This window comes from Phyllopteryx taeniolatus, chromosome 19 (assembly GCF_024500385.1).
Source record: "Phyllopteryx taeniolatus isolate TA_2022b chromosome 19, UOR_Ptae_1.2, whole genome shotgun sequence".
Lineage (NCBI taxonomy): Eukaryota > Metazoa > Chordata > Actinopteri > Syngnathiformes > Syngnathidae > Phyllopteryx > Phyllopteryx taeniolatus.
The window spans coordinates 16,868,301-16,895,554 of record NC_084520.1 but is presented as its reverse complement, the minus strand read 5'-3'; the positions used below and the strand labels follow the sequence as shown (position 1 = coordinate 16,895,554).

The 27,254-nt window shown below is 41.5% G+C and overlaps 1 protein-coding gene across 1 annotated transcript; it reads left to right on the top strand.

Annotated features, from left to right (window-relative positions):
* Positions 1-3,793: 3,793 nt before the first annotated feature.
* LOC133469752 (potassium voltage-gated channel subfamily H member 4-like) lies at positions 3,794-27,254 on the top strand. Its single transcript, XM_061757231.1, is given in 16 exon segments — positions 3,794-3,923; positions 10,708-10,941; positions 11,756-11,887; positions 12,084-12,220; positions 13,665-13,905; positions 14,235-14,392; positions 15,222-15,423; positions 16,208-16,402; positions 16,928-17,127; positions 18,137-18,386; positions 19,444-19,658; positions 22,584-22,939; positions 23,838-23,932; positions 24,752-24,828; positions 25,852-26,004; positions 26,006-27,254. Coding segments are annotated over 16 exon segments (3,153 nt in total). The 5' UTR covers positions 3,794-3,847; the 3' UTR covers positions 26,438-27,254.

The window sequence follows — 27,254 nt, the reverse complement described above, 5'->3', positions numbered from 1 at the left end:
CAAGTACTTTGGTGCGGTACTTCAAGTGCATTTTTTTCAGGTATTGGTGTTACTGCAGTGTACATGAATTCCAGATAATATTTAACAGATACAGCGGTGCGCTGAGATACAAATTGAAGTATTTCAAATCATGAATGGGAATGCCACTTATCTGTTCCAGCCTGCCATAAAAAACTGAAAAACTTTTGGTTTTTTTTTTTTTTTTTTTTAAAGAAAAAATATCCCTCTATAATATTGCACTTTATAAAACAACATACAGTGACATGATTAAATGTAAAAAAATTAAACAGTTTGGCCACATTTTTGGCCACAATTCAGGAGACATTGTGCCGCTCCTGTTGTTCACACCTTTGTCAGATGGGGGCAGTATATTAACATGGAGACGGTCACAGCTCCTTAGCAAGCTGCAGTAAGATTAGTTGTTCTTCGTAGAGGATAAAGAATATCTGCCTGTGACTATTGTGTTATTGGCCGTCTACATGACTTCCTCTACAGTCAAATCTTGAAGGTTTTGATTTGAGATACAAATGTTTTGACCTCAGCGCTTGGTCATGAAACTCTTGAGTCAAGGCGCCACTGTATTTTCTTCAGTTGCCGATGACCCCGAGATGACCCCTTTCTTTTGGACGGCGCTCCCGTCCCGTCCCGTCCCGTAATATCCACCGGCAGGCGCTCGTCTCGGCGTGGCAGCGGGCGGCATGTTTAATGGATTAGTGACAGGGCGAGACGGATGACGGACGCCAATGAGGCCGGACGGCATCCAATTGAGGAAAAAACAAAAAGAAAGATAGGAAGAGCGGCCGGAGCTGGAACGCAATCCGAGACGAGGAACATTACGCCGGTAATACTTTCATTCCGCTTGTGTTTCCGCCAATGATCTCGCCAAGCGTAACGGCCAAGTCATCCGCTAATTAGCGACCACGTCGGCCGTCATTCATTTTTAATCACCGTCGTGGAAGCTCACGTGTGCGTGTACCTGCGTGTGCGTTATTTCGAGGAGATTCAATTAACACACAAATAGGGAGGGGGTGGGGGGGGAGGGGAAGGGGGTCAAGGGTTGCAGGTTCGAGTCCCGCCGCAAACCAAACTTAGATTTTAGAGATGTTCTTTACCACTTTTTTTTCCAGATCGATCTATTCACCCTTGAGTAGTACCGAGTACCGAGTACCAAGTACCGATACCACTTGTACTTTGGACTCATACAATTTCAATTAACACAATGACAGATAATTGTGAATAAACACCTTTTGTACTTTCTGACGCACATGATGAATCAGCGATGTGTCAAACCACAGCAGTGTAGCGCCATCTACTGGCGAGGAGGCCTTAACTCAATTTATTCCCATTAAAAAAAAAAAAAAAAAAAACATTTTGCCTTAACTATTGATGGCTGGTATCGGCAGACTTCACGAGTACCCGAAACCTTGAAATGAGCTCAGCATCGGCCCGATATCAATCCCCGTTACCGGTACTTGCCCATCCCTATTTTATTTTTATTTTTTTTAATTTCAAAAATGTTATAAAAACAGCGGCAGAGTGAGCCCCCGCGTATTTGCAGGTTGACATTCGTAGATTTTGGGGTTTTTGTGTTAGCTTGTATGCTAGCTAATTCGTTTAACGAGCCTCGTGAAGTTGATTTGTTTGCGTTACATTATTTCACTATTAAATACAGTTTATGTAACATGAGTTCATGATTCTGTACATGCTAGATACTTGGTGTTGATGCTTTATGATCCTCTCTATTTTAATTGTTTTGCCGCCATCTTATGGCAACTCCAAACTGCTTCTTTTTTTGCAAACTCAAAAATGGCTTTATTTAATAATTTTAAATGTTTTTCTATATTTCTCATTAGCACAGAATCCCTCTGCTCTTTTTATTATTTTCTATTTCCGTATTATCTTTACCACTCTCTGCATTGTATGTAGTTTTATATTAATTACATTTTAAAGAGTATTTGCAATACAATCCTGAGCAAAGCGCAATCTGAATTTTTACAAAGTAACATCACGAACAACGAGAATAGTGTAATATTGTACTAACAATGACGTGAATGTTTAATAATATTATCACCAGCGACATAATATTCTTGTATTTGTATTAGTATTATCGTCTCATGGTAATTGTAAAAAAAATGTAACACAACTATAATGTATTTGTATGTTTTAATTTATAGGATTTTGTCTTATTATAGCTTGTTGTTCTATTTTTTTTTCCGAACAAAATACTACCTTTGAGCGCATTCCCACCTGTTGTTTGTTCGGCTTGTGGGACGTGTTACTTGAGCGTGTTAAACATCACGTCGTCATGAAAAACATCTCCTGGTTTATGCGCCTAATCCGCTTTTAGCGGCTTTTCTTTCCGCGGAGCCTTAATTCTCTCACGAGGATGCTGCGAAGGGGGTTGAGGGTCTTTCACGACACAAGCTTGAATTTGTCAGAACGGCTCCGATGTGAGAGTAACAAAAGGCATCGCAGCTGTCGATGAGACGAAATGGGAACATTTGTTTTTAAACAACGTTTGGTTTCAATTTTCATTTTGACGTTTCGACATTTGAAAAATACCCTAAATTTCATTCTTTCACCATGATTTTTTTCTTTTTTTTTTTTTTTTCTTGAAGTGACCCAAAATACCCCAAAAATGAAAATATTTAAGATATTTAATATTGTACAGGCGCTACAGATTTGACCCGTCTACTAAAATGGATTTTAGATTTGCCAGTGTGTGTTGAATGAAGGAAAATGGTGATGAATTTGAAAAGTGTGAAATTACATACCATAAATGTGCGTATATCATTTTTTGTAATGGGATAGTAGTAAAAGTGCTCAAAATGGAGCCTGTAACAGACCCGAGAACTGTCTGTGTTTCCACCACATTTGCACAGATTCCCGTAAAACGTGCGGAACGTCTTATTGCTAATCTTTTATGACCGGTAATCTTTTGTTTTCCGTAAATGTTTGGATTCATCAATGTTTTTGTAAAGGTGTAAGTATCCTCGATTCCATTCAAATCAACCTCACAATTAATCATACTTATGACATCGTTAAGGAAGCAAGTTTCAACAGGATTGGCCAAATATGGTCGGCCGGATGACGCGATTAAAGATCAGCCCATCCCGGAGCGACCAATCAAAGAAGAGGAGTTGTCCCAATTCCTGAATTTGTTCTTCTGCCTTATAGAATAAATTCTTTGTGTTCAGACCAGCTCGGACTCAATCGCCTTAACTGGTTAAATGAAGGTTAAATAAATGCGGGAAAAAGAAAAAAAAAAGGGATCGACATCATCTGTTTGTTAATATCTCTGTGGTTCGTGATTTGAAATGTACAATTATCGTGAAGATATTCTTGGCCCAGGTCAATACTGATCCGGAACATACTACGGTATGTGTGCGTGGAAAATGAACAGTATGTAAGTGAAGGTAAAACGAGAGCACAATAGAAAGCATCCATCTCCTGGCGCGCACAAAAGCCATGTGCTGATAGTGGCTTCCATGGCTGCTGTCAGCTCCTCACTCTCTCTCTCTCTCTCTCTCTCTCTCTCTTTCGCTCCCTCTCGCTCGCTCTCAGAGGACGCAAGCGTCTGATTGGCCGCCGCCTCACAGGGAGCGGGATGCGGGAGCGGCAGGAGGAGAGCGGAAGATGCGACGATCTGGCGCGCAACTTCCTCGCAGCATGTTCGGATCGGGCTCCTTTTGGGCTTTTTTACCTTTTTCCCCGAAAATGGTCGACCGCCGCCGCCCTCGTGGAGCCCCCCTCGGGCACGCCTCTGGAGTGATGTGACCCCCTCCTGACCCCCAGCACCCCCCCCGACACCCCATCCCTTGCCCCCCTACCCCGAAGCGGACTCAAGATGCCGGTGATGAAGGGGCTCCTGGCCCCCCAGAACACCTTCCTGGACAACATCGCCACTCGCTTCGACGGCACCCGTAAGTGCACGCTGCTTCCTATATCATACGTCATTTATTTCAACGGGATATTTGAAGGAAAAATGTACTTTTTAATGTTGGTTGCTAGAGTTGCTGCCCTCCCAGCAAGTGTGAAATGAAACAACCAAATAAATTGTTTCCTGCCGATGTTGTAAATGTGCCCGCGACCTGACTGTGATGTAACAGAGGAGCTAATTAACGTAAGGACTGCCTACTCCAATCACATAGAAGATGACTTATTGACTACCAATAATGATAATGTATGTTTGCCAGTGACGTGTAGTGACAGGCAGAAGAAATAAATGCTCGCCCACCAGATGGCGAAAGGTAGCGTTCCGTTTTTGCATCCACCTGTTGCCATCCATGCAACGAAATAGCAACTGCGTTCCGAGAGACGAGATCGTCATCATTTCGCTGTTGATACTGGAGTCATCCTTTTTATCCTTTGTTCTTTCCAATTTTCAATTGGCAATCAAAAAACAAAAAAAGTGATTTTGAAATGTTCAATCTGACACGAAAGCACCCAAAATTGGCTGATTTCTTTTCATATTTCATTTAAAAAAAACAAAACAAAAAAAACCTATTCATAGGAATGCCTTTCTATGTTTAGGGAAAGGTTTAGCAACAACTCGTTACTAACGCACCTTGCAAAATGCCATCGACGCAACTGATATTTGAACACAAATGAAGTCAAATATGTAGATAAATCATATTTGTGAATATTGTTACACTATATTCACAAATATGATTTATCCTCTGCAAAAAACAATATCGCAGCTCACTGAGTCAATTGTGAAACTCTTCTTTGTGTGTAGCTCTACAGCTGTATTATACTGCCCCTGGTGGCCAAGGCGCGCACATCAAAAGGAGTAGCACAATGTCCATTGGCTTGACGCAAAAAAAAATGTGGCACAAACGTTCTGATTCTCGATGTTTGATTGAATTGTTTCCTTAACTGTATGATTTCTAAAGCGCAACAGTTAGCGGCTGCTCTTTTTGTGCTCGCCAAACTGGCTGACGGGCCGTTTGTCACGCTTTCATGTGGCAGCCGCTTTGCCGTGCTCTTGTTTTGTAGCGGCAGCCTCCTCCGGGGAGCGTGCGCCCCGTTGTAGGCGGCGGCCGTGGGGACGCGCGTGTGCGTGTCTTGCTTCAAGTCCTCCAGGGGCCACGCTAAATTCGTGAAGAAATATGATGCAATTTTGCCATATTATTCTATACGTTGAGTATTTGTGGTCGTTTTTCTACCAGCCCCCCCTGAGCTTTATTTGTTGTGGGACTTGCACGGCGGTTCGCGTCAAAATGCTCTTGTGGGTCTACGATCAGGGGTGTCAAACTCATTTTTGTCACGGGCCACATTGTCGTTATGGTTTCCCTCAGAGGGCCGTTCTGACTGTAGAAGCATATAAATGTATCATCGCCTCATCATATTATTATGACATATACAGCGCCATCTCGGGTTTCGTATGCCCTAATTTTAGTTTTGGTAATTTTCTCTGAAAAAACTATTCACCGTGCCAAAGCCCTGTGTATTATAAAAGTATTGCTTTGGGTCCATCTTGTGGCATCTTGGTGCAAAAGAACTGCGTTGAAGTGAGTTAAGGAGCTTCGTGTCGTGCTTTGCCGCCATCTTGTGGCATCTCTAGGCAATGACAGACCTTTTTGGGGGGGCGTCAATTACTTTCACATTTTCACTATTTGGCAAAAGTTAAAAACCTGTTTTTTAAAATATTTTTTTATTTGATTGTTTTTTGTTTGTTTGCAGTGAAATTGATTTTTGTCTTTATTTTTGATTTTTTTGATTTTTACCTAACCAACAGATGGACAAAATTTCTCTGATTCTTTTTACCAATCAAGTTCCATGTTTGCAGCCACTTGTTGCTAGGCAGACTTCATAGGGCTCCATCTTTACTGCCCCATGACATATGCCAACTACGCCGTCACTGCTCTGCAATAAATACAAAATGTATAGGAAAGCTGGTCCCAGCTGGCTGGCCTCAGCAAAGGCCAAAGTTGCCACTGTTATACTCTTCCCCGAGCCAAAATGCCCGCCGCTCAAAATAGCTGCCGTCCTGTTGCCCGGGTGACAGGGCGCCACCTCTCGTGCGGGACTCACGGAGAGCAGAGATGCCTCCCATCTCCCCCGCAAAAAAAACCAAAAACAATGACTAGTAATTGTAAGTACCTCACTTCTTAGACGCTATTGTTCACGCTTGGATATCAAAATATGTAACAGTCATTAGACGTCTGTTGCTAACCAAATCAGCAGAACCTACTGAGCCCAATCTTCTTCCTTTATTCTTAATCATAGTCCATTGTATTTAGTTTATTTTTCTATAGGGAGCTGTCTATTTGAGGTGTAGCGTTTATTTTATTTACTCAAGCAGACAACAACACCGGTGATTAATATGGTGAATTATGACTAATGATATGTTGAGCTATGGAACAAGGCTAAGCAGAAAGGTTATTGTTTGAGGCAGTACAGTGGAAAATGTGTCAAACTGGCAAAAAGAAAGTGCCGACTAGGCGGCAGCAAATGTCAAAACACTGGCTCAGACGCGTCACTCAAACACGCACACGCGCACACACTCATTTTTATATTTTACACAGCCACCCAATGGTTCATGTCAATCCAAGTAAGCTGTTACATTAACTTCTCTGTTTTATTGCTCTCATTATAAAAAAAAGCAATTAAAATTGTAATTAATTTTCTTTAGCCCCGGGCATTCATTTCGCACCACTATTGATTGGTTAAAAAAAAATAATACAACTACTTAAAACTACTTGAGTCTGTAAAGAAATTAAACAGTTGACGCTAACGCTAGCGCCAGTCTCCGCAATTCGGTTTCGGGCACGAGTCCCCGCTCCTCCGTTGTATAAGAATTTGAGTGCCCTCCTTGGCGTCAGTGGTTATGCTAGCCATTTTCTTTTTTAACAACTTACATAGTGTTCGTACTGAGAAAAACAAGACAGCTAGCTCAGGATTTTGTGTTGTCAAAACAACGTGTTCTCTTTGCTAATGTTGTGACCTGGCTAACAAAACCGGTAAATTAGCTAATAGTAACAGATGGAAAAGTACATTTGCGGAGGTTGAAAAAAGTAACTGGCCTATTTTGACAAAGTAAGAAGCACAAACATCTAAGTAAAAAGCTAAAAAAAAAAAGTAAAAATAAATACTGTAAAGTACTGAAAAATAGTGAAGTACAGTAATGAAGTATTTGTACGTTTGCTTCCCATCGCCGAAGGTGTCAGTAGCACGAGTTCACACCGTTAAAACAACTCAAGCATTTTCACCGTATGTATCTTGTAATGAAAAAAGCGCTCGCGTTAGCATTAGCTGTCAGCGCTCGCCGCTATTAAGGTGATCATGAAGGTGATCGCGTCGGCTTTTAAGTATTCCTCGTGTAACGTGTCAAATGCGTTCACAAGCTGCTGTGTATTTTTGCGTGGCGTATCCACTTTCACACGGTGACAGCGGCGGTGTGGAGGCAGCTGCAGGCGCAGATAAGAAGCCCCTTTGTACCCGCACCCCTTCGGCAAACACCTTTCACTCACAAGACGGGCAAGCGGCGGTCGCATTGTTACACGCACACACACAAACACGCCATCATTGCTTCTTAACTTTCATTCCCAACCAACCATTTTTAAAGCAGAGTTTCCCATATTTCCAGCCGTTTGACAGCATTTTGAAGGATCTTTTAAGAGACACACAACGTTGTGTTCTGTGACCAAATCCACCAAAAGAAAGAATAGCCTCTGTTCTTGCACCATGAACAAAAGTTGATTTCAACATTTTTTTGGTTCCTTAGTAATCAGCAGAAGAACATGGGTTGTTTTTTTTTTTTGCTTTTGGGACACCTCAAACTACAAGACATCAAAATCAAGATGAAGAAATGTCTTTTGATGGAAACAAATTATTTACAGATGTACAACTATGAAACGTGGCGTGAGCGACGCTGACTCGCCGTATGGCTCGAGCTGAACGTCGGTGGCTTTTTTTACATGGAGTTCACCATTCATTCAATCTTTTCTCACAATCACGACATGCTTATACCACACACACGCAAATTCTGTTAGAGTGTGCGGTGCCAAAACATGTCCAACTTCCAATGTGATGGCATTTATCTCCCTCATAATGGACGTGACAAGTCAAGATTTACCGCCTAATCTTTATCTTCTACTCAAAAGTTGTGCTGAACTCAAATCCAAAGTGATCCAATGCCGCCATCTACTGGCGTCTGTTAGTCATTACAGTGGTTTACAAACCTGAATTTCACACACAAGCTGGGCAAGACCCTCTTCCTTGCATATCCGTTGAAAACATATTTGACGACTATAGACGTCCATGGCAGTGAATGAGTGAAAGATTATATGCAAATGTGTTGAACTGAGCTGAGCTGAGCAGTGAATCTCGTGTACCACTGCTTTTAAAAGACTACATAGTGTCATTTTTAAATGATAACGCTTTGGTCACAAAGCCGCACCAGAACGTGCGTTTATTTTGGATTTTTTGTGTTTAAAACAATTTCCTCTTTATGCATAGCACGGAGCCCATAAAAAATGTCGTGTGTGGTACAATAAAGTCTTCACGGCACCCCACAGATTTGCTCCAATTGCACGCATACGTCACAGCAGAGTATTGCCGGGCTCACGTGGGACCACTCGTGCTCTCTTGCAAATCTCCGCGAGGCCGTTCCTTGGAAAGTGTCGTCTTAATCACAGAAAAACAATAATAAAAGCGCCCAGAGTGAGGTCAGTCCATCTAACAGACAGGAGGCTGACTAAGACTGAAAAAAAAGGTACACACATAATGTCAATAAAAATAGAGAGAGGAAAAAAACAAGGAAAGTGCAGAACAAGTGAGACAAAAAGACATAAAGTTCCAAAAATGGATTCCAACCCGTTGGTCCAGTGAGACGGTTTATATAACGTTCACCTAAGAAGTGTTGCCTTTTTTTTTTTTTTTTTTAGGATTTAGAGCACCAACAAGCTACATGGAAAATGTTGATGCCCAAAAACATGTAAAAACTGATTGCTTTAAAGGTAGCCGCTCTTTAGCGCTACGTAGCTTTAGCTACCGTGCTTGCTTTTGCTGTATTAGGTATTATATACGCTATGTTGTCAGCAGAAATCACAGTTTTGCAAATACAGCTCTAAAATGTAGTGTTTGAAATAACTTTTTTTCCATGGAACGCGCTTCTTAGGTAGGCCTACATTAGCAGACATAAGATTTGTTTCTAAATAAAATCAAAGTATAGTACCGTACAACAGTAAAATAAATTATTTCTCAGAAAATGAGTAGCTGCTCCGCGCTTCTTCGTTTTTGTGAAGTAATGTCAGAGCGGAAACAAAACCATGTCATGTCGCTTTGGCTGCATTGACGGCTGAAAAATAAATAAATAAATAACTCGTACCAATCTAGGACTATAAACATCCATGGCGGTGAATGAGTTAAGGATGTAGGCGAAATGCAAAGGCCAATGGCGGAACCTCACTTCCTTGTTATTCTATTGGAATAAGTCTCGTAGGACAAACAAACACACATAGAGCTAAGAAGTTTTTTTCCCCCACAATATGTCAGCAGCTCGCCTCTTTCTCATTTGAAGCGTAAAACAAAAGCGAACACAAAGTGTGCGCTAATGACCAAAACAAGTGCTGCGGCTTGGCATTTGGGTGGCTTGCCCTTGCACACTCTCATCTGCTGTTTTATTGCTTTCTTCCGTCATTCTTTCTAATAATAATAATAATGACGCAAGCGCAGTGTAGTAATCATGTGGCTAATAAGAAGCTCAAGTTGGTGCGTGGCCATATTAGCGCATGTTGATGAGCGTGGCAAAATGGCAATTATCACACGCTTGTTTAATTTGCCCTCAAGTGACGCGCTGACTTGCTTCCTGTCTCTTTATTGCGTTCAGAGCAGCACTCAAATCTTATTTCAAATCTTGTTTGTTTTCCTGCTTTGTGTCTTGGGATGGAATGCGACCACTTTGCATTGGGTTTATTAAACATGCTAAAACCAGTTCGGCATATGCTTGGCAGTTAAAAAAAAAAAAAGAAGAGGAAAAAAAGCTTTGCGTTATTGACAACAAGGAATAGTATTAGTGTGTCAAATTCAATTTTTTAAACATGTTTTAATTTTTTTAATAAAAAAAAAAATAATGTGAAATTAAATGCTGTTTTACAGCTATTTTTTTATGTATGATTTTAATTTAGGAAAAAAATACATTTAAACATAGCACATTATATCAGTGTTTTAATCTTCAATATTTTTTTATTTTTTGTTTATTTTTTATTTTAAAAATGTGATAGCGTTTAATATTCAACATTCTTTATTTTCCTTTTTTTCATTAAGGAAATTGTGTGGTTTCTTGTCAACATTTTACACACAATAGTTTTGCAATTTAATAAAAAATAATAAATCAATGTCTTTTTAAAATTCAGCATTACCACACATTATTTGTAACATTAAAAAAACACCTTCCCATATTTAATTTTCTTAACAGTGTGGTATCTTGTAAAATTTAGCTTTTTAGAATACAAAAGTATTATTTTTCTAACATTCTGCCTTTTACTTCAGATTTAGAAGAAAAAATATCATTCCGAATGTTGGGATTTAAAAAAAATAATAATAATAAATAAAAAGTGTGCATTTTTGTAATATTGGACACTTTATTTAATTGTATTTCCAGTTAAAAAAAAAAAAAAAAAAAAAAAAAAGGACTTAGCACAGCATTGAGCTTAAGAGTGGACCGATGAGGTGCGTTTTGCTTTTTCCTGTGAGCGGCAGACAGCAACTTCCTGCTGAGCAACGCGCAGGGCCAGCGCGGCTACCCCATCGTGTACTGCTCGGACGGCTTCTGCGAGCTGACGGGCTTCACGCGCACCGAGGTCATGCAGAAGAACTGCAGCTGCCGCTTCCTGCACGGCGCCGACACCAGCGAGCGCGTGGCCCAGCAGATGGAGAAGGCCCTCGAGGGACGCCAGGAGTACCAGGCCCAGGTGCACTTCTACCGGAAGAACGGTACGGACGCGCCCCGCCGCCATCATCGTCGTCATTGTTATTAGCGTCATTAGAGGACCAGGCATTTATTGGACTAAGAATGAAGGCCTTTAATTATGCAAATGCATTTTTTTCAATCATGTTTAATGCTATTATACGCCTCTGGGATTACTTGAGAGCAAAGCAATATTCTAAGTTGCTCTTGATTTTTGTTTTATTCTATCAACTACTTACAACTTAACGCCCAAATTCTAAATACAAATCTTAAAAAAATAATGGTTTAAGGTCCAGTGTTATTTTGGTCCCTTAATTTTTTTCCAGAGCTGTATACTTTGTCATTATTTATTCAAATAAATCATTATTCTAAATGTAAAAAATAAATAAATAAATACAAAAATAAATAAATAAATAAATAAATCTTGAATTTAATATAAACTACCACATTTCCGCAAATAATAATCATTATGTACTCAACCGGATAAGAATAGAGGCATCTAATTGTGCAGGTGCATTTTTATCACTTGTAACGGTATTATACATTTTTTTCATTTATTTTAACCACCAAGTTATTAAATAATTAAAAAATGTATATACATGTGCGTGCGTGTGGTTTCCTATTTCTGTGAATAAGTGTTTATAAATGTAAATAAAAAATAATAGTAATATGAAGTCATATTTAAAAAAAACAAAATGTATACGGCTAATATATTAAAATAAATATAAAATATTATGGTACTCCTTTAGATTTTCTCAACTCAGCTCAAAAGAATAATAATAATAATGATGATGATAATGATGATGACAATGTTTTAATGTTGTATTGTGTGTGTGTCAGGAGTAAGCTTCTGGTGCCTGCTGGACATTGTGCCCATCAAGAACGAGAAGGGCGAGATGGTCCTCTTCCTGTTCTCCTTCAAGGACATCACCGACAGCCACGGGAAATGTCACCACAACAGCAGGAGGGAAGGTGCACGTCTTCTTGGCTTCTTGGCGTTTTGTCGCCGTTATTTGCATTTTTCAGGCGCGTCCATTGAAATCGCACAGCATCGTGTCAAATCCCGCTGCATCTGCATCAGCGCTTTTTGCGCTCGGGCTGCTTTCTTCCTGTATGTTAGCATTCCGTCGATTCTCATCAGAAGCGCTCGCTGTGTTTTGTGCGCTAGTTTCGGAGGAGGACAAACATCGGCGGAGGAAGGGCAGCTCCCACCTGAGCGAGGCCCGCAAGCGAGGGCGCAACCTGTTGTACCAGCTCACCACCCGCTTCTCCCGGGGCGGCAAAGGCGACGTCAACCTGGGCGGAGTGAGTGCGCCTGCATATTCATTGAAAACCTGTGCGCTATTATTCGCCGAAAAACTCACCTATTCGCTGCTTTTGTGCTCGGGCTGAAAAAAAAAAAAAATATATATATATATATATATATATATATATATATATATATATTATATCATATAATCATTTTTAAAAAATTAACATATTAAGTCAAATATAACTCACAGAATAAAATGCAGATAGTACCAAACATTTATTAGAGGTAAAAGTGAAGGCAATATTTATGTATTGGACTACAACATAATGTAATACTAAAACATTTTTTAAAATGTATTATTGGATTTAAAAAAAAAAAAAAAAAAAAAGATTTTGTGACCAATGAGTGAATGTACTTTTGTAAGTCTTTTTGAATGGAGTGGTGTTTGCCATTCGTCTTGTCGGACGCCTCCACCCTCCCACAATGCCGCGCTCCGTTTTTTCCCCCCCCTCTCGTTCTATTTTCCTTCACCGTGGTCGCCTCCTCTGTGCTTTCTTCGTTTTTTTTTCTCACAGTGCAAACATTCGTGCGGGTCTGCCTCCGCACCTCTTTGGAGAAAAAGGACAAGCACCACTAGCTAACCCTTTGCTGCGCGCACACACACACACACACACACACACACTTTTAATAGCCATGAAAATACAAGAATGCAGGTAACAGGTTCCATAGTTATATAATACCACATATCTGCAAATAATGTCCCCTTAAGGACTCAACACATTCAAGAATATTTGTTAGTAGCAACAAAGGATCGGCATGTAGTTGCAGTTTACTGTCAAAAACCTGTCGTGTTGATAAAAAAATTAAACCTGCATAGATAGCATTGATTTAGATAAGTCCTTTTAGCTTAATGCTAAAAAAAAAAAAAAAAAAAAGACGCAAAAGGCCATAGACGGGCTAAGAAATAGCGTCAGTATCTCGTTATTAAGCAAGGGATATTTGAAAACAAGTGGTGGAGCAACACATGTAGACAAACAAAAATACTCACAGGGATATACTCTTTGTCCTCTGCATAATCGACTAATATTTTTGCGGCTTATTAAGGAGTTTTGAATGTGTTCAATCGTATTTCTGGATTATACTGCCCCCAGGTGGCCAATGCGCACATGTCAAAAGGAACAGTTCAATGTCCAATGAATTGAAGCAAAAAATGTGGCAAAAACTGTTTAATTTTATACATTCTATTTAGTGAGGTCACTACTGTGTTTCTGTCAAGTAAAATATGATCGAATGTTATTTTTCTTAGAACACCATCCATTTAGTTATGTATTTTCATGTATTTATTTATTGTATTTATTAATTTGACTAAATTCACCCAAAATGGAGATGAGTACTTTTCCGTTTTTTCCTCTTCTGTTTGCATCCTGGGATTTTGCCTGTGTGCGTCCCAAATTTCGTGCGCGTGTTTTGAGTATTGTCGGCGCGTGCGTGTGTCAGAGCGCGACGGAGCGGCCGTCGGTTCCGGAGTACAAGGTGGCGGCGGTGCAGCGGTCTCGCTTCCTGCTGCTGCACTACAGCGTGTGCAAGGCGCTGTGGGACTGGCTCATCCTGCTGGCCACCTTCTACGTGGCCGTCACCGTGCCGTACAACGTCAGCTTCACGCCCTACGATGACACCGTCGCCGCCGCGCGCTCCACCATCGTCAGCGACATCGCCGTGGAGATGCTCTTCATCACAGGTCAGCGATATCTTCAGCATCAGCATCATTATTATTTGGGTCACACAGTTACCTTAATACCTTACCTTCACGAAAATTACATTTAAAAATTAAAAAATAAATATTTCATAATAATACAAATTTAAGTAATGTATTAAAATAATTTAAAATGTAAGTTTTAATGAAGTAACACTAAAGTACATTTGAATTATGTATGAAATTGTTTTTTTTTTTTTGGAGTAGCTTATTGCTACTTTTTTAACATTACTTATATATATTTAGCAATTTGAAAAAAAATAGTTTCATATTTTCCGGGCCGGAATCACGTCTAATTGCTTCTCCCCTTGCAGACATAATCCTGAACTTCCGCACGACCTTTGTGAGCCAGTCTGGTCAGGTGGTGTACCAGTCGCGCTCCATTTGCATTCACTACGCCACCACTTGGTTCTTTGTGGACCTGGTGGCCGCGCTGCCCTTTGACCTCCTCTATGCCTTCAACATCACAGTGGTGAGGAAGCATATACACGTATGCAGCGGTTCTTTGTCTTACGAGTTTTTCCAGTTACTCAAATACCTCAAGTTTTATTTAAAGGGAAACAAAATGGCGCAATTAAAGTACTGTGATGCCCCCGCATGTGGGCAAGGAGAGGCAAAAAGCTAAATACGGAAATACAGAATGAAAACACTCGCAAGGAGCTGCTGTAGGCCACATCTCACATGCTCACACGCGGATTAACCAGCCAGCCCCGACCTGACTCCTGTTCCGGATGTCACTCACTAGGCCACGCCCCTTAAAGGCTTACATCCAACACAAAAATACTACAATACGTACAGTAATTACTTCAGAAAACCTTTTTTTGTTGTTCTTTGTGTTCTCATATATCTATACAATACAGTGCTATTTTTCTAAACCGTAACAAAATCAATTGCACTGCAACGGGTATATTCACGTTTCGGCATTTGCGAATTCACATTTTCGCAAATTTTGGGGGGGAATTTATCCTCCGTTATTTGCTGCAAACTGCACCTAGTTACTGTTTTTGAACTCGGCCCAAAGCCATGTCCGGCATAAAAAAGAAAAATGCTTTGCTGCCATCTTGTGGCATCTTGGTGCCGGTGAACTATATTGAAGTAAGTTGAGGAGCTTCATGTAGTGCTTTGCAGCCATCTTGTGGCATCTATAGGCAATTACAAACCTTCAGGGGAGGACGTCTGTTACGCTCAGATTATACTTTTCATTGATTATATTATAATTGCGTGGAACGGTATAAATTGACTCAACTGGCATCAGTATGGATTAACGATGAGCTTTTTTTTTTTTTTTTTTAACGGCCCAGACGTCGCTGGTGCACCTGCTGAAGACGGTGCGTCTGCTGAGGCTCCTGCGACTGCTCCAGAAGCTGGACCGCTACTCGCAGTACAGCGCCATGGTTCTCACGCTGCTCATGTCCGTGTTCGCCCTGCTGGCGCACTGGATGGCCTGCATCTGGTACATGATCGGGCGCAAGGAGCTCGATACCAGCGAGTCCTGGGAAATCGGTGAGCTGCGCGGGGGGGACGGACGTTTGAGGTAGCGATGATAGACGGAAATGAGCGATTGCAGTCACTAGCATTTTATTTTTATGCGATTATACTTTTTTATTTTCGTTTTAAAATAACATTGAATATATTTAATGTTGTTTAATCTATTTCAAAATCATAACGTTAAAACGCGTGAAATTATTTACAAATAATGATGAATGATGTACAACCCCAATTCCAATGAAGTTGGGACGTTGTGTTAAACATAAATAAAAATAGAATGCAATGATTTGCAAATTATGTTCAAGCTATATTTAATTGAATACACTACAAAGACAAGATATTTCATGGTCAAACTGATAAACTTTGAATGAGCCATAAAATTCTAAGTTCATGATTAGTTGGTAAAAACAATAAAATGTCTCAGTTTGACCATGCAATATCTTGTCTTTGTAGTGTATTCAATTAAATTAAAAAAATAATTAAATATTTTTATTTATATTCAACACAACGTCCCAACTTCATTGGAATTGGGGTTGTATATTTGGGAAAATGATTGTATTTTTTAAATTAAAATGTCTTTAATTAATTGAAATTTACTTGTGTATTTTCTTTTAAAATATATTTTGTAATTATTACATATAATTACAATGTTTCAATTTTTTAAAATAATGCAACAAATGTTAAAATATATGTAAACAGCACATATTTTTATGATATAAAATAATGAAGTATTTTAAATAGCTAAGTAAAGCAATACAAAGGGTCACTGCGCTTGAGCGGCCTTTGTGTGTGGTCGCAGGATGGCTCCACGAGCTGGGCAAGCGTCTGGAGACCCCCTACGCCAACACCACAGTGGGGGGCCCGTCAGTACGGAGTTCGTACATAGCCGCCCTCTACTTCACCCTTAGCAGCCTGACCAGCGTGGGCTTCGGCAACGTCTGCGCCAACACGGACGCGGAGAAGATCTTCTCCATCTGCACCATGCTTGTGGGCGGTATGCCAGACCACCACCTCTTTTTGTCTGACCCGTGTGGACATATTTACATTAAAAAGAAAGAGAAGCAGTCCTAAAATTGAGCCCTGTGGGACCCCTTTTACTAAGGTGATTATATCAGAGACAAAATGGCCAACCCTAAATAAAGGATCCCGGAATTACTTATTTGTCCGTAGCAACTTTAATGTCGTCTGATTGTGTCACCATGTCGGCGGGACATTTTGCTGCCCCACAAAGCGTTGTCGCCCGGCCTCTGTAAATTAGCTGATTGGAAGACGAGTAGTTAAGTCAACGTGTCGACTAATCGATTCAACCCCAACGTATGACAGAACTAAATGTTGATATTATAACTTATAATATGATGCCTTTCCATTCATCCTTCCAAACTGGAATATTTCCAAAATTCTCCTCTTAACTTCCCGTGGAAATTTACCGGAAACTTTCCGTAGATTTGCCGGAAAAAGTTTCCAAGCTGACCAGAAATGAGGAAGCCGCCTTACGTAAGACTGCTTTGGTTCCCCGCAGCGCTGATGCACGCCCTGGTCTTCGGGAACGTGACTGCCATCATCCAGCGCATGTACTCGCGCCGCTCCCTCTACCACACCCGCATGAAAGACCTGAAGGACTTCATCCGCGTGCACGGGCTGCCCCAGCAGCTCAAACAGCGGATGCTCGAGTACTTCCAGACCACCTGGTCCGTCAACAACGGCATAGATGCCAACGAGGTAGGAAGTCGGGAAATCCGCCCTTGCGCATCCGAGTTATTGTTTCAACTTGGAACGACAGCGCTTCGCTTCTTTTGACACTTGTTGACCAGCGCGGGCTTCGGCAGCGTCTGCGCCAACACGCGCGGTCTGACGTTAGGAGCATTGAAAAGTGACAGCCGCGTTACGTGAGGACTTTGAATGTTTTAGTATTTCCATTTCCCGTAGCGCTTGTCCTCAACGTGGGTCGCGGGCGTGCTGGCGCCCATCCCAGCTGACTCTGGGCGAGAGGCAGGGTACACCCCGAACTGGTCGCCAACCAATCGCAGGGCACATAGAAACAAACGACCATTCACACCTACGGGCAATTTACAGTCTCCAATTAACCTACCATGCGTGTTTTTGGGATCTGGGAGGAAGGCGGAGTACCCGGAGAAAACCCACGCAGGCACGGGGAGACCGGGGGGGGCGAAGCCGAGGCCGGATTTGAACGCGGGTCCTCAGAACTGTGAAGCAGATGTGCTAACCAGTCTGCAACGCGCTGCCTTGTTCTTTTTCCATTGGAAGTTATTTTATTTTTATTTTTATGATCTGTTATTTGTGATAAATGATCATAGTTTTATTTTCTAAGCTTTTCTACCAATGCTAATTTCTAACTTAAGCATTCAAATTTTAAAATGAAAAAATATTCAATTTTATTAAATTATTGTAGTTTTATTTTTTTTATTTGAATTTATAAACAATTTTGCTTTATATGTTTTTAAATATATATATTTTTGTATTGATATTGAGAATTCACATCTAAACAAAAATGTCTAAATATATTTCAATTCAAAAACTGCTTTCCAAACGCCGCATAAGTTCGATTTACACTTGTATTACTGTTTCAAATGCCAAAATAGTAATAGAGGAAAGCCACATTGGGCCTTTGGTCATTTGTTGTTCAAGTTGCGACGTTTTTTGTTGTTTTATTTCTTTCCCACTAACACGTGAATGTTGAACACGTGACGGCGCTTTCGCCCCCCGGCAGCTCCTGCACGACTTCCCCGACGAGCTTCGCGCCGACATCGCCACGCACCTGAACAAGGACATCCTGCAGCTGCCCGTCTTCAAGGGCGCCAGCCGCGGGTGCCTGCGCTCGCTCTCGCTGCACATCAAGACCTCCTTCTGCGTGCCCGGCGAGTACCTGATCCGCCAGGGCGACGCGCTTCACGCCAACTACTTTGTGTGCTCCGGCTCCCTGGAGGTGCTCAAGGACGGCATGGTGCTGGCCATACTGGGTTCGTTCGTACAGACCGCTGCTTCTGAAAAATGTTTACTTACTCCAAGTACCAACATTATGACCAACGCTTGTTAGTAGTGTTCATTCAAAAAAAAAAAACAGGCAGACGTTTTATTGTTTTCAAGCATTATGAAAAGGTCTATTGTGACTGCAGGCCTGACGTGTCAGAGTCGGGATCACGTAACGCGCGCTTGTTGAGAGCGCGTGGGTAACGTGAAGCGACCACGATTAAATCGATCCCTCCCGCGTTCGTTCTGCCGGTCTATGTTGGACATTGATGAATTAATCAAGTTGCGGCAGCCTGACATAGATGGAACATTCCGGATCATCTGACCAAAATTCACTGCGCCCAGGGAGCAACTTCGTAGAGCGACAAACACATCAATTCAATTATATACACATTTTAATCAACTGTATCTATTTGTAACTATTATTTAATATATTTGAGCAAAGCAAAGAAAATGTATTTATATAGCGCATTTCATACACAAGGTAACACAATGTGCTTTGCATGATTAAAAGCATTTAAAAAGTAAAAGAGAAAAACAGCTTAGAAACATTTAAAACAAAGGGGGGGGGAAACTAAATAAAAATACAATTAAAACGGTGTACAGTGCAAGAAATATCATTTAAAAGTATTTTTATTTTTTGTGTTTAATATAAATATTTGTGGATTCCATTTTTTTTAGCAGAAAATCACTTTTTCGATATTGTTGATGTATAGTAAAAATATTAAATGCTATACTGTAATACAAAAAATGAGATTATTTAAATATGTTCAATAACTCCAAGTGCAATGTATTTCCTCTAATAACATCATTTTAAAATATTTTATAATTATACCCCCAAAAAATAATGAGCTGCAGAAATCTCTAACTTAATATGCTATAAGTTTACCAAAATAAAATATTTTAGCAGTTGTTGAATTTTTTTTTTTTTTTTTTTTTAGCTGTTAAAATTTTTTAAAGGTGAAAAAAAATTCCATGAATCACCCACGTTTGACGTAGCTTCATATTGTCGTCCTGTGTTGTTGTTTGTGTGTGTGTGTGTTGTAGGAAAAGGCGACCTGATCGGCTGCGACCTGCCGGAGAGCGAGCAGGTGATCAAGACCAACGCGGACGTGAAGGCGCTGACGTACTGCGACCTTCAGTACATCAGCGTGCACGGGCTGAGGGAGGTGCTGCAGCTTTACCCCGAGTACGCCGGCGTCTTCGCCTCCGACATCCACAACAACATCACCTACAACCTGCGCGTGGGCAGCCAGGACCAGGTACCCGATAACGAACCCACAATTGGGATTTTGGCCCGCAATAATGGCAGCGTGCTAAGTCAGCCAAGTCCAAAAAAAGCTAGATATATTATCTAAATTATGACGTTTTTATACAAAATCCTCCCAAAAATATTTGTTTGCTATTTATTTTTTATAATTGTTTTTTGTTTTACACTTTGTCACTTTTGTGATTTTTTTTTAATAGTTTGTTATTTTTAACATGACAATTCTACTTTTTTTTGTATAAAATTTTGCTAGCAATATTTCATTTACTTAATCTTTTTTCATGAATGTATTATAAAAAGATATTTATATACAATTTTAAATTAGATTTATTTATTGAAATTTGTTTATTTAATAAATATGTAAATTCAGGTAATTATATACAGTGTACAATAAAAATGTGTCAGTTTTTACAATTAAAAAAATAAATACATTCTATATTCTTTTATTATCCTAACATTTTTCAAATTACAATTTTGTTTTCTTGTTTATGAATCTATTTAAACATATTGAATGCATACATTTTACATTCATGTAATTGAATATTTATCTAAATATTTTCACATTTTGTAAATTTTTAAATAATTTTATATTAGCATACCTTAGTTTTTACAAAAAGTATTCCTTTTCCATTATTTATTATTTATAAATGTATTATATATGTATATAATCATTTTATAAATCGATTTGTGTAATTTAACATGCAGGCTTTTTTTCCCCTAAATTGTCACTTTTTACGAGTGTTTGGGAATAATTTATTGTTTGCTAAATTATTGTATAGTTAGAATCCAATGTATTATATATATATATATATATATATATATATATATATGTTGGTTTTTTGTTTTTTTTCAATCAAGTTACGATCAATGTTTTTTTTCATCTGTTTACGTTTCGACGCTAGGTCGCTAGCCAACGTAGTTGGAATCCGGGCTTGGGCCTTCCTCTCGGGGCACTGCCCTATACGTCCGCAATACAAATGTACAAGCAATCATTTTGTATTATTTTTTTAATCTCCCCGTATTTTTGCGCAGCATCTTCATAGGTGGAAGCTTCGCTCGCATCCAACTGGTCTCGCGCCATCTGTTCAGAGTTTGAGGGCAAACAAAATGACGTCCCGTCCAGCAGGGCATTTTTCCGCCATAACGGCGTTCAAGGGCGGGAAACGCTCCGGGACGCCGTCCACTTTGTGCTGCCAGTAGTCAGAAAAGATGCTCAGATGTTGCCAAGGAAACAGATCGTAAGAAAAAAACAAAAAAAAACTTTCACAGTCCGGCCGTGTCCAATCTGCCAGATGGAACGCTATTTTTAGGATTTTCGGAGTCAGGGAAAGCCCTTAAATCCTGGCTTCAAGCTGCTGCCGGTGGGAGCAGATTTGTGGGCGGCGTGGGGCCGGCGTCCGAACGGTGTGGCGTTTAACGAGCGCGCGACGGAGTGTGGAGTGGCCTTCGTGAAGTCAGTCATTTTACAACGCTTGAAAAACCAACGAGTGAAAAATAGAATCGATGTTTTGATCTCTAATGAAGGGCCTCTCGAGCTTTTTGGCTCCAGGGACGACTTAAAGGGAATGCATTTTTCCAAGGGCCTCCTTATGATCTAAATACTAATTTCAAAATAACTGCGATGTCGACCCCTAAATGCCGTATGAATGATTGTTTAAAAGGACCATTTGTTATTGTTAGGCTGGTGTACAGAGACGAAGTTCTAGCGAATGCAACTTGTTGCAACGTCCACATCACAATAATAAGTCCGCTTGTCTCCAGCGCCGCTTTCTGAGGAAAAGTGGCAACTGCTGCCAAATGCGAATTGACAATGCAATCTGTGCCCCCTGCCGTCCGATCCCCGCCGCTAAAAAACACTCCTTCAATTTGGGTTGGTTTGAACCATTTTGGAGGACCCAAATCAATATGCAAATGCAGTCCACTGTCGCTTTCACCTTCCTATTTGTTCTCTCTGCGGGGGCTCGGCAGGCTTTCGAGGTCGCCCGTGATCCCGCATGTGAGTTCCTCGCCAAGTCTCTGATAAGGACGCTTCGCGTGCGTGTGTGCCTGTTTTTTCTGGGACACGGCGAGCAGCGAAGGATTTCCCCTTCAGGTCGAAACTCCTTCCCAGTGGGAGAAGGAGGAGGCGGGGCGGGGGTCCGTGTAGCCTGGACTGAGCCCACTGGGTCAATAGTTCCTGTTCGGACCAAATGAATAGTCCTAATATAATTGAATCTTTGATTGACTGGTTAGGACATCTGCCTCACAGTTCTGAGGACCGGGGTTCAAGGAGAAGCGCTACAGAAGATAAAGGAATTCATTTCATGAATGGTTCATTTCAATATATTTATGTTTTCATTATTTGTAATTGAAACAATTTTAAGTTTGTTTTTTTTAGGTTCATTTAATAAACATATTTGAATGCAATGTATATCAGTTGAAACACATTTTAATTATGTATGTTTTCAAATTGTTTAATTAGCATTTTAAAAAAAATCTAAGATTTGTAGTATTTCTAATATCAGTTTGTATCTATTTTGATAATGTAATATTGCTAATATTTTTCCACATAATTTAAATGTTAACTTTTCTCTTCGTAACATTTTTATATTGAAATTAAATTGTTTCGGTAAATATTTTAATCAAATTGTCATTTATTTTTATTTCTAAATGTTGATAATGTAATATTGTTTCTATTTTTATGAACTTTAAATTGTAATTATAATTTAATCTGTTTAAATGAGCTTTTTATGTACATATTTTGAAACGTTTATGTTCAGATATTTAAGTTCCTAAATACCAGTCATTTAATATTCAACTTATTTCACCGTTAGTTTTGACTTTGCGGGCGCACCAGGGCGTCGGCCGTGATTCTCTTTTTGGAGTAAAAGTCCCGAACGTCGAGTATTTTAATTTGTACGTCCTACTTTGCGTCTGTCAGGAACCGCGACGGACGCCCACGGCGGAACGCAAGCGCGAGGATTCCTCGGACTGCTTCCACTTGTCTCCGTCCACGCGGTCCCGCCACAACCTGTTGCTGCCCAGCCTCAGCAGCCCCGTGCGCCGCACCTCCCTGGGAAACCTGCTGGGCGACGAGCTGCGGCAGTTTAACGCGCTGCGACGCTGCCGCTCGCCCAACCTCGGGCGCGGCTTCCTCGGCCGCGGCGGCGGCTCGTCTCGGACGCCGGCCAAACCGGAGCGCGACGCCTCTCTGGCCGACGCCGGCGACGAGCGCAAGCCTTCGAAGCTCCTCATCCCCACCGTCACCTGCTTTGGACCACCGGAACTTAGTTCGAGGTGAACTCGCGTGCGGCGTCCGCTCACGTTGCTTTTTGATTGTCTCCAAACTGTTGAGCGCAATTGACAAACCCTCCTAAACGGGTTATTAGTTGCCAATAGATGCCACAGGATGGCAGCAAAGGACTACTTTTTTTCTAAAGGAAGCTCCTCAACTCACTTCAAAAGAGCTCCTTTGCAAAGTTGCCACCAGATGGCACAAGGAGAGTTTTTCAGTGAATAACGAAGGATAGGTGCCCCCCCCCCCAAAATAAAAACAAATTGTGAATAAGCGAATTTGCTTCTGGCTGTTACCATATATGGTTTCACTTCCGGGACCACTTGAGTGACCAAATAGGGCTGTTAGAATATACTGCACAGTTCCAAATATGTGCTCAATAAGTGACGAGTTAAGTGACCAAATATGGCTGCGGCTCAGTACGTTTCCCCTCAGGTGACCGCTTAATTGGCCAAATTTGGTTCCATTGAAGTGAACAAATAAATATGGATGTTACCTCTTATGGTTCCTAAAGCGGTTGAATAAGTGACGAGTTAAGTTACCAAATATGGTTCCGCATGAGTGGCCATATAAATATGGCTGTTACATGTATGTTAGGATTCCACATATGGTTCAATAAGCGACGGGTTAAGTGACCAAAATATGGCTGTATCCATATATGGTTCCACTTAAGTGACCAAATATTGCTTCCACTTACAGTAAGTGACAAATTAGGTAGCTCCTGAAGCAACTGTGGCCTTATATGGTTGCACTTTCGTTTCTCCTTAAGTAACCAGTTAAGACTCCTGGTTGTGACGGTATACAGTATGTTTCCAAATCTGGTCGGACCTCCGCCGGGGCATCTGCGGCCTGCTGGCTTCCGTCCTAATCGCGAGCGCTCTCCTCTTCCTTCGGCTCAAGGGTCGTGGACGGCGTCGAGGACAACGGGCGAGCGTTCCATTTCAACGTGGAGCACGCCGGGCCCAAAGCCAGAAGAGGAAGCGGCGGAACACGAGGTAAGCCCGTCCGCCCGTCCGCCCGTCCGCCGTCGCCTCCTCGTGGACGGCCGCTTCATTTTGGACAGCTATGAAAAGAAAAATGCTTATTACAGTTTCACAAAAGATGCACTCGCTGTGTTGGCATCCGTGTCATATTAAGAGAGAAAAAAAATCTTATTGTTACAAAAGAATGAATTTCAATATTTGATCTATAATATCTATAATAGGCCTATTACCAGAATAAAAATCTTAATTGTATCAAAATTGAAACATAGTAGGAGAAAAGAAATCTTTTTTTTTTTTTTTTTTTATATAATACAAGAATATAGTGGTAATAAAAAATATATAATTTTTATAAAAACTAAGCCAGAATAAAGTGAGAGAAATACCTTCTGGTTTTACAAGAATTAAGATGTCATTTTGCGTCGGGGAAAAAGTTTTACAAGAGTGAAGTTGTAGAATTACGTGGGAAAGAAAGTCCTAAATTTACAAGAACCTTGTCTTAATATTGTAGGAAAATATTGTGAACAAAGTTGTACTTTTACAATAATAAATAGTTCATTGTTGAGTTTTACTACCGGAATAAAAAAAAAATCAGTACAAAGGCAAATATTACGCAGGAAAAAAATGACATTTTATGTAGAAAAATTTTTAGGAGAAAAACATTTTACAAGAATAATAGCATAATATTTGGAGGAAAAACTGCAGTAGAACCTCAATTTAATGGACAAATGGGAGCCAGGCGCGGTCCGTGAAATCGAGGTCCCACTGAATAATATTGCCGCATTGTACGAGTGGTCCGAGTGAAGTGCTGACCTGCTGCTCGTGTCGTACTAGATTCCACGCAGGTGAACGCCCATGTGCTGCTGGAGACCGACGAGGTCCGGCAGAGCATCGGTCAGCTCCACCAGAAGGTACGGAGCAGCTTACGCCGCAAACAAAACACAACACCCCCCCCCCCCCCCCCCCCCAAAAAAAAAAACTGCTGTAAAAATATGATAAAAGGGTATCGCGGTTCATCATTCGACCCCGCCATAACGCAGAATTTGAAGTCATCGTTTAGTCCAGCGGGGCCTTGAGATGATGACAATGACGAGTAAAATGTAAAGAATGCAAATGTTTTGATGACATTTTTTGCTTGAATTCACCGCACATCGTGCCGCTCCTTCTGGGGTCCGTCTTACATTACGCATTACGGACATACGGATTTATACTCTACGTGGAGATGGTCAAAACTCCTCAGTCAGCCGCAGTGATAGTTGCTGTTCTTCGCAGAGGATAAAGAATATATGCCTGTGAGTATTGTTGTATAATCTGCTTGTGTGCAAATATCCGTTGCTTCGAGGGTTATAACACCGCCACATAGATGCTATTTGTTAACCCGTCTGCGGCATTTTGCATCGTTTGTTAGCATAACGCGAAATTAACTTTCCGAAGGCAAAGCTACGTAGTTGTTCTTAATACACAAGGTGGGATTTTCTTTGTTTTTATGTTTAGTTTCCCTGTCAACTTCAACTGGGAGTGGCAATAAACAGCTTGAAGCTTCTTTTTTGTTGAATTGTTGTTGGCCTGACTTCACTGCCACTGCTCTTATCTCAAATGTTTTGCTTGCAGGTCAAAGCAAAAAAAAAAAAATGTCGATTCACTCGTATCCGAAGGCGCCGCTGTATCACGTTGTCATCAGTAGATTTGTTTTCCTCGTGGGCAAAGCTTTGTCGGAAAGTAACGCGGGCGCAGTCAGGTGGGCGCTGTGCGAGGCCACCGTTCATTAATCAGCAGACTCAACCTTGTGAAGAATCCCCCCCCCCCCCCCCCCAAAAAAAAAAAAACTGCAGACGAGTCAGCACTGCGTATTTTTCGACTCGCTCACCTATTTGCGTCACTCCTGCAGATTTGCAACTGCTGTAATGCCAATTCGTTAACTTTTCTCCGCGCAGCTGGGCGACTTAAACCAGGAAGTATCGGAGCTGGCCAGCGGCCTGTGCCGCATGACGCACCTCCTCCAGGCCCACGTGAGCGCCCATCAGAACTCGCAGCTCCACCAACAGCAGACGGCGCCCGCCCACCCGGTCCACAGTAGCCACCCGGGCCGCCGCCGCCCAATGTCACCGCGCCGCCTCGGCCGCGCCGCCGGCGCCGTGGACCCGAGAAGGCTTCCCCGGCGGAGGCCTCGTCTGCCCGACCGCCATCAGCCGATCCCAGCCCGCTTTGTGCCCGCGGCCCGACGCGGACCCGCTCGCCGCCCCCCCGTCTCCCGGTTCGTACCCTCTTCTCGGCCTGTGCCCAACCCCGCACGAGGATATTCACGGTTTAATCCGACACTCGCATCCTCGTTTCCTCCCTGCTTCTACGTCCGCGCTACCGGTCCCCTCTTCGCTCCAAGTGGACCACCCCGGTCTGGACCACTCCAGCCTGGAGTGCCTGCTGGGCGGCCGTAGGGACAGCGAAAGCACGTCCAGGTCCAGCGTTGGCGTGCAGACGCAGAGCAGCGAGCAGTCGTGGTGTCTGGACCTCACGGATTGAAAAACAAACTGTTTCCAAAAAAAAAAAAAAAAAAAAAAAAACAACTGGTGGGACCCTGCCCTCCTGCCCTCCCCACTAGTCCCTCACTTGGGGCAACCAGGCTCGCATGGTTGTCCAACCTCATGTAGTTTTTTACGGAGGGAATGTTTAGGCACTCCCAAAAAAAACTTTGCTCACAGATTCAAATAAACAAAGAAACCAGTCAAATTGTAAGGAAAAGAGAAATTCAGAGTATCATGAGAGAAATCCTCATCACTTTACTTTACTTTCGGGGGGGTGAAAATGACTTTATTTCTTTCTTTATTTTTGAAACCATGCAACTTTGTTCTCATAACGTTCCGATGTAATATTTCGATTAGATTCTCGCAGCATTGTTTTATTTTGTTCCTTTTTCTCTCCATGGCTCCAATTCTTTTGAGCGTTTCTATGCAAAGGCCCGCCTTTTCTTGTGCTTTTACTGACGACACAGGCTCTTGTAGTTTACAGCCAACATTTTCTCCCCGCGTTACGTCCTCGCATGGTAAAAGGATTTATGTATTCCCTCCGCCCCCCCAAGATAAAAGTTCCCGAACGGTTTTGCCCGCATTCGATGAGCCGCTCGCGTGTCGTGTTCATGATTTGCAATGGAATGTTTTTGCTTTTTTTTGGGGTGAGCGAGCAGATTACGAATACGCTCACACGGCAACTAAATCAACCTCCCTGAGGGGACGGATTTTATTTATGTTGGATCATGGCAGCGAATCAATAACATCAAACAATACAGGAAATGAGAAATTTCGATGGATGCCTCTTTTTTTAGAATAAAGTATCAAGCAAC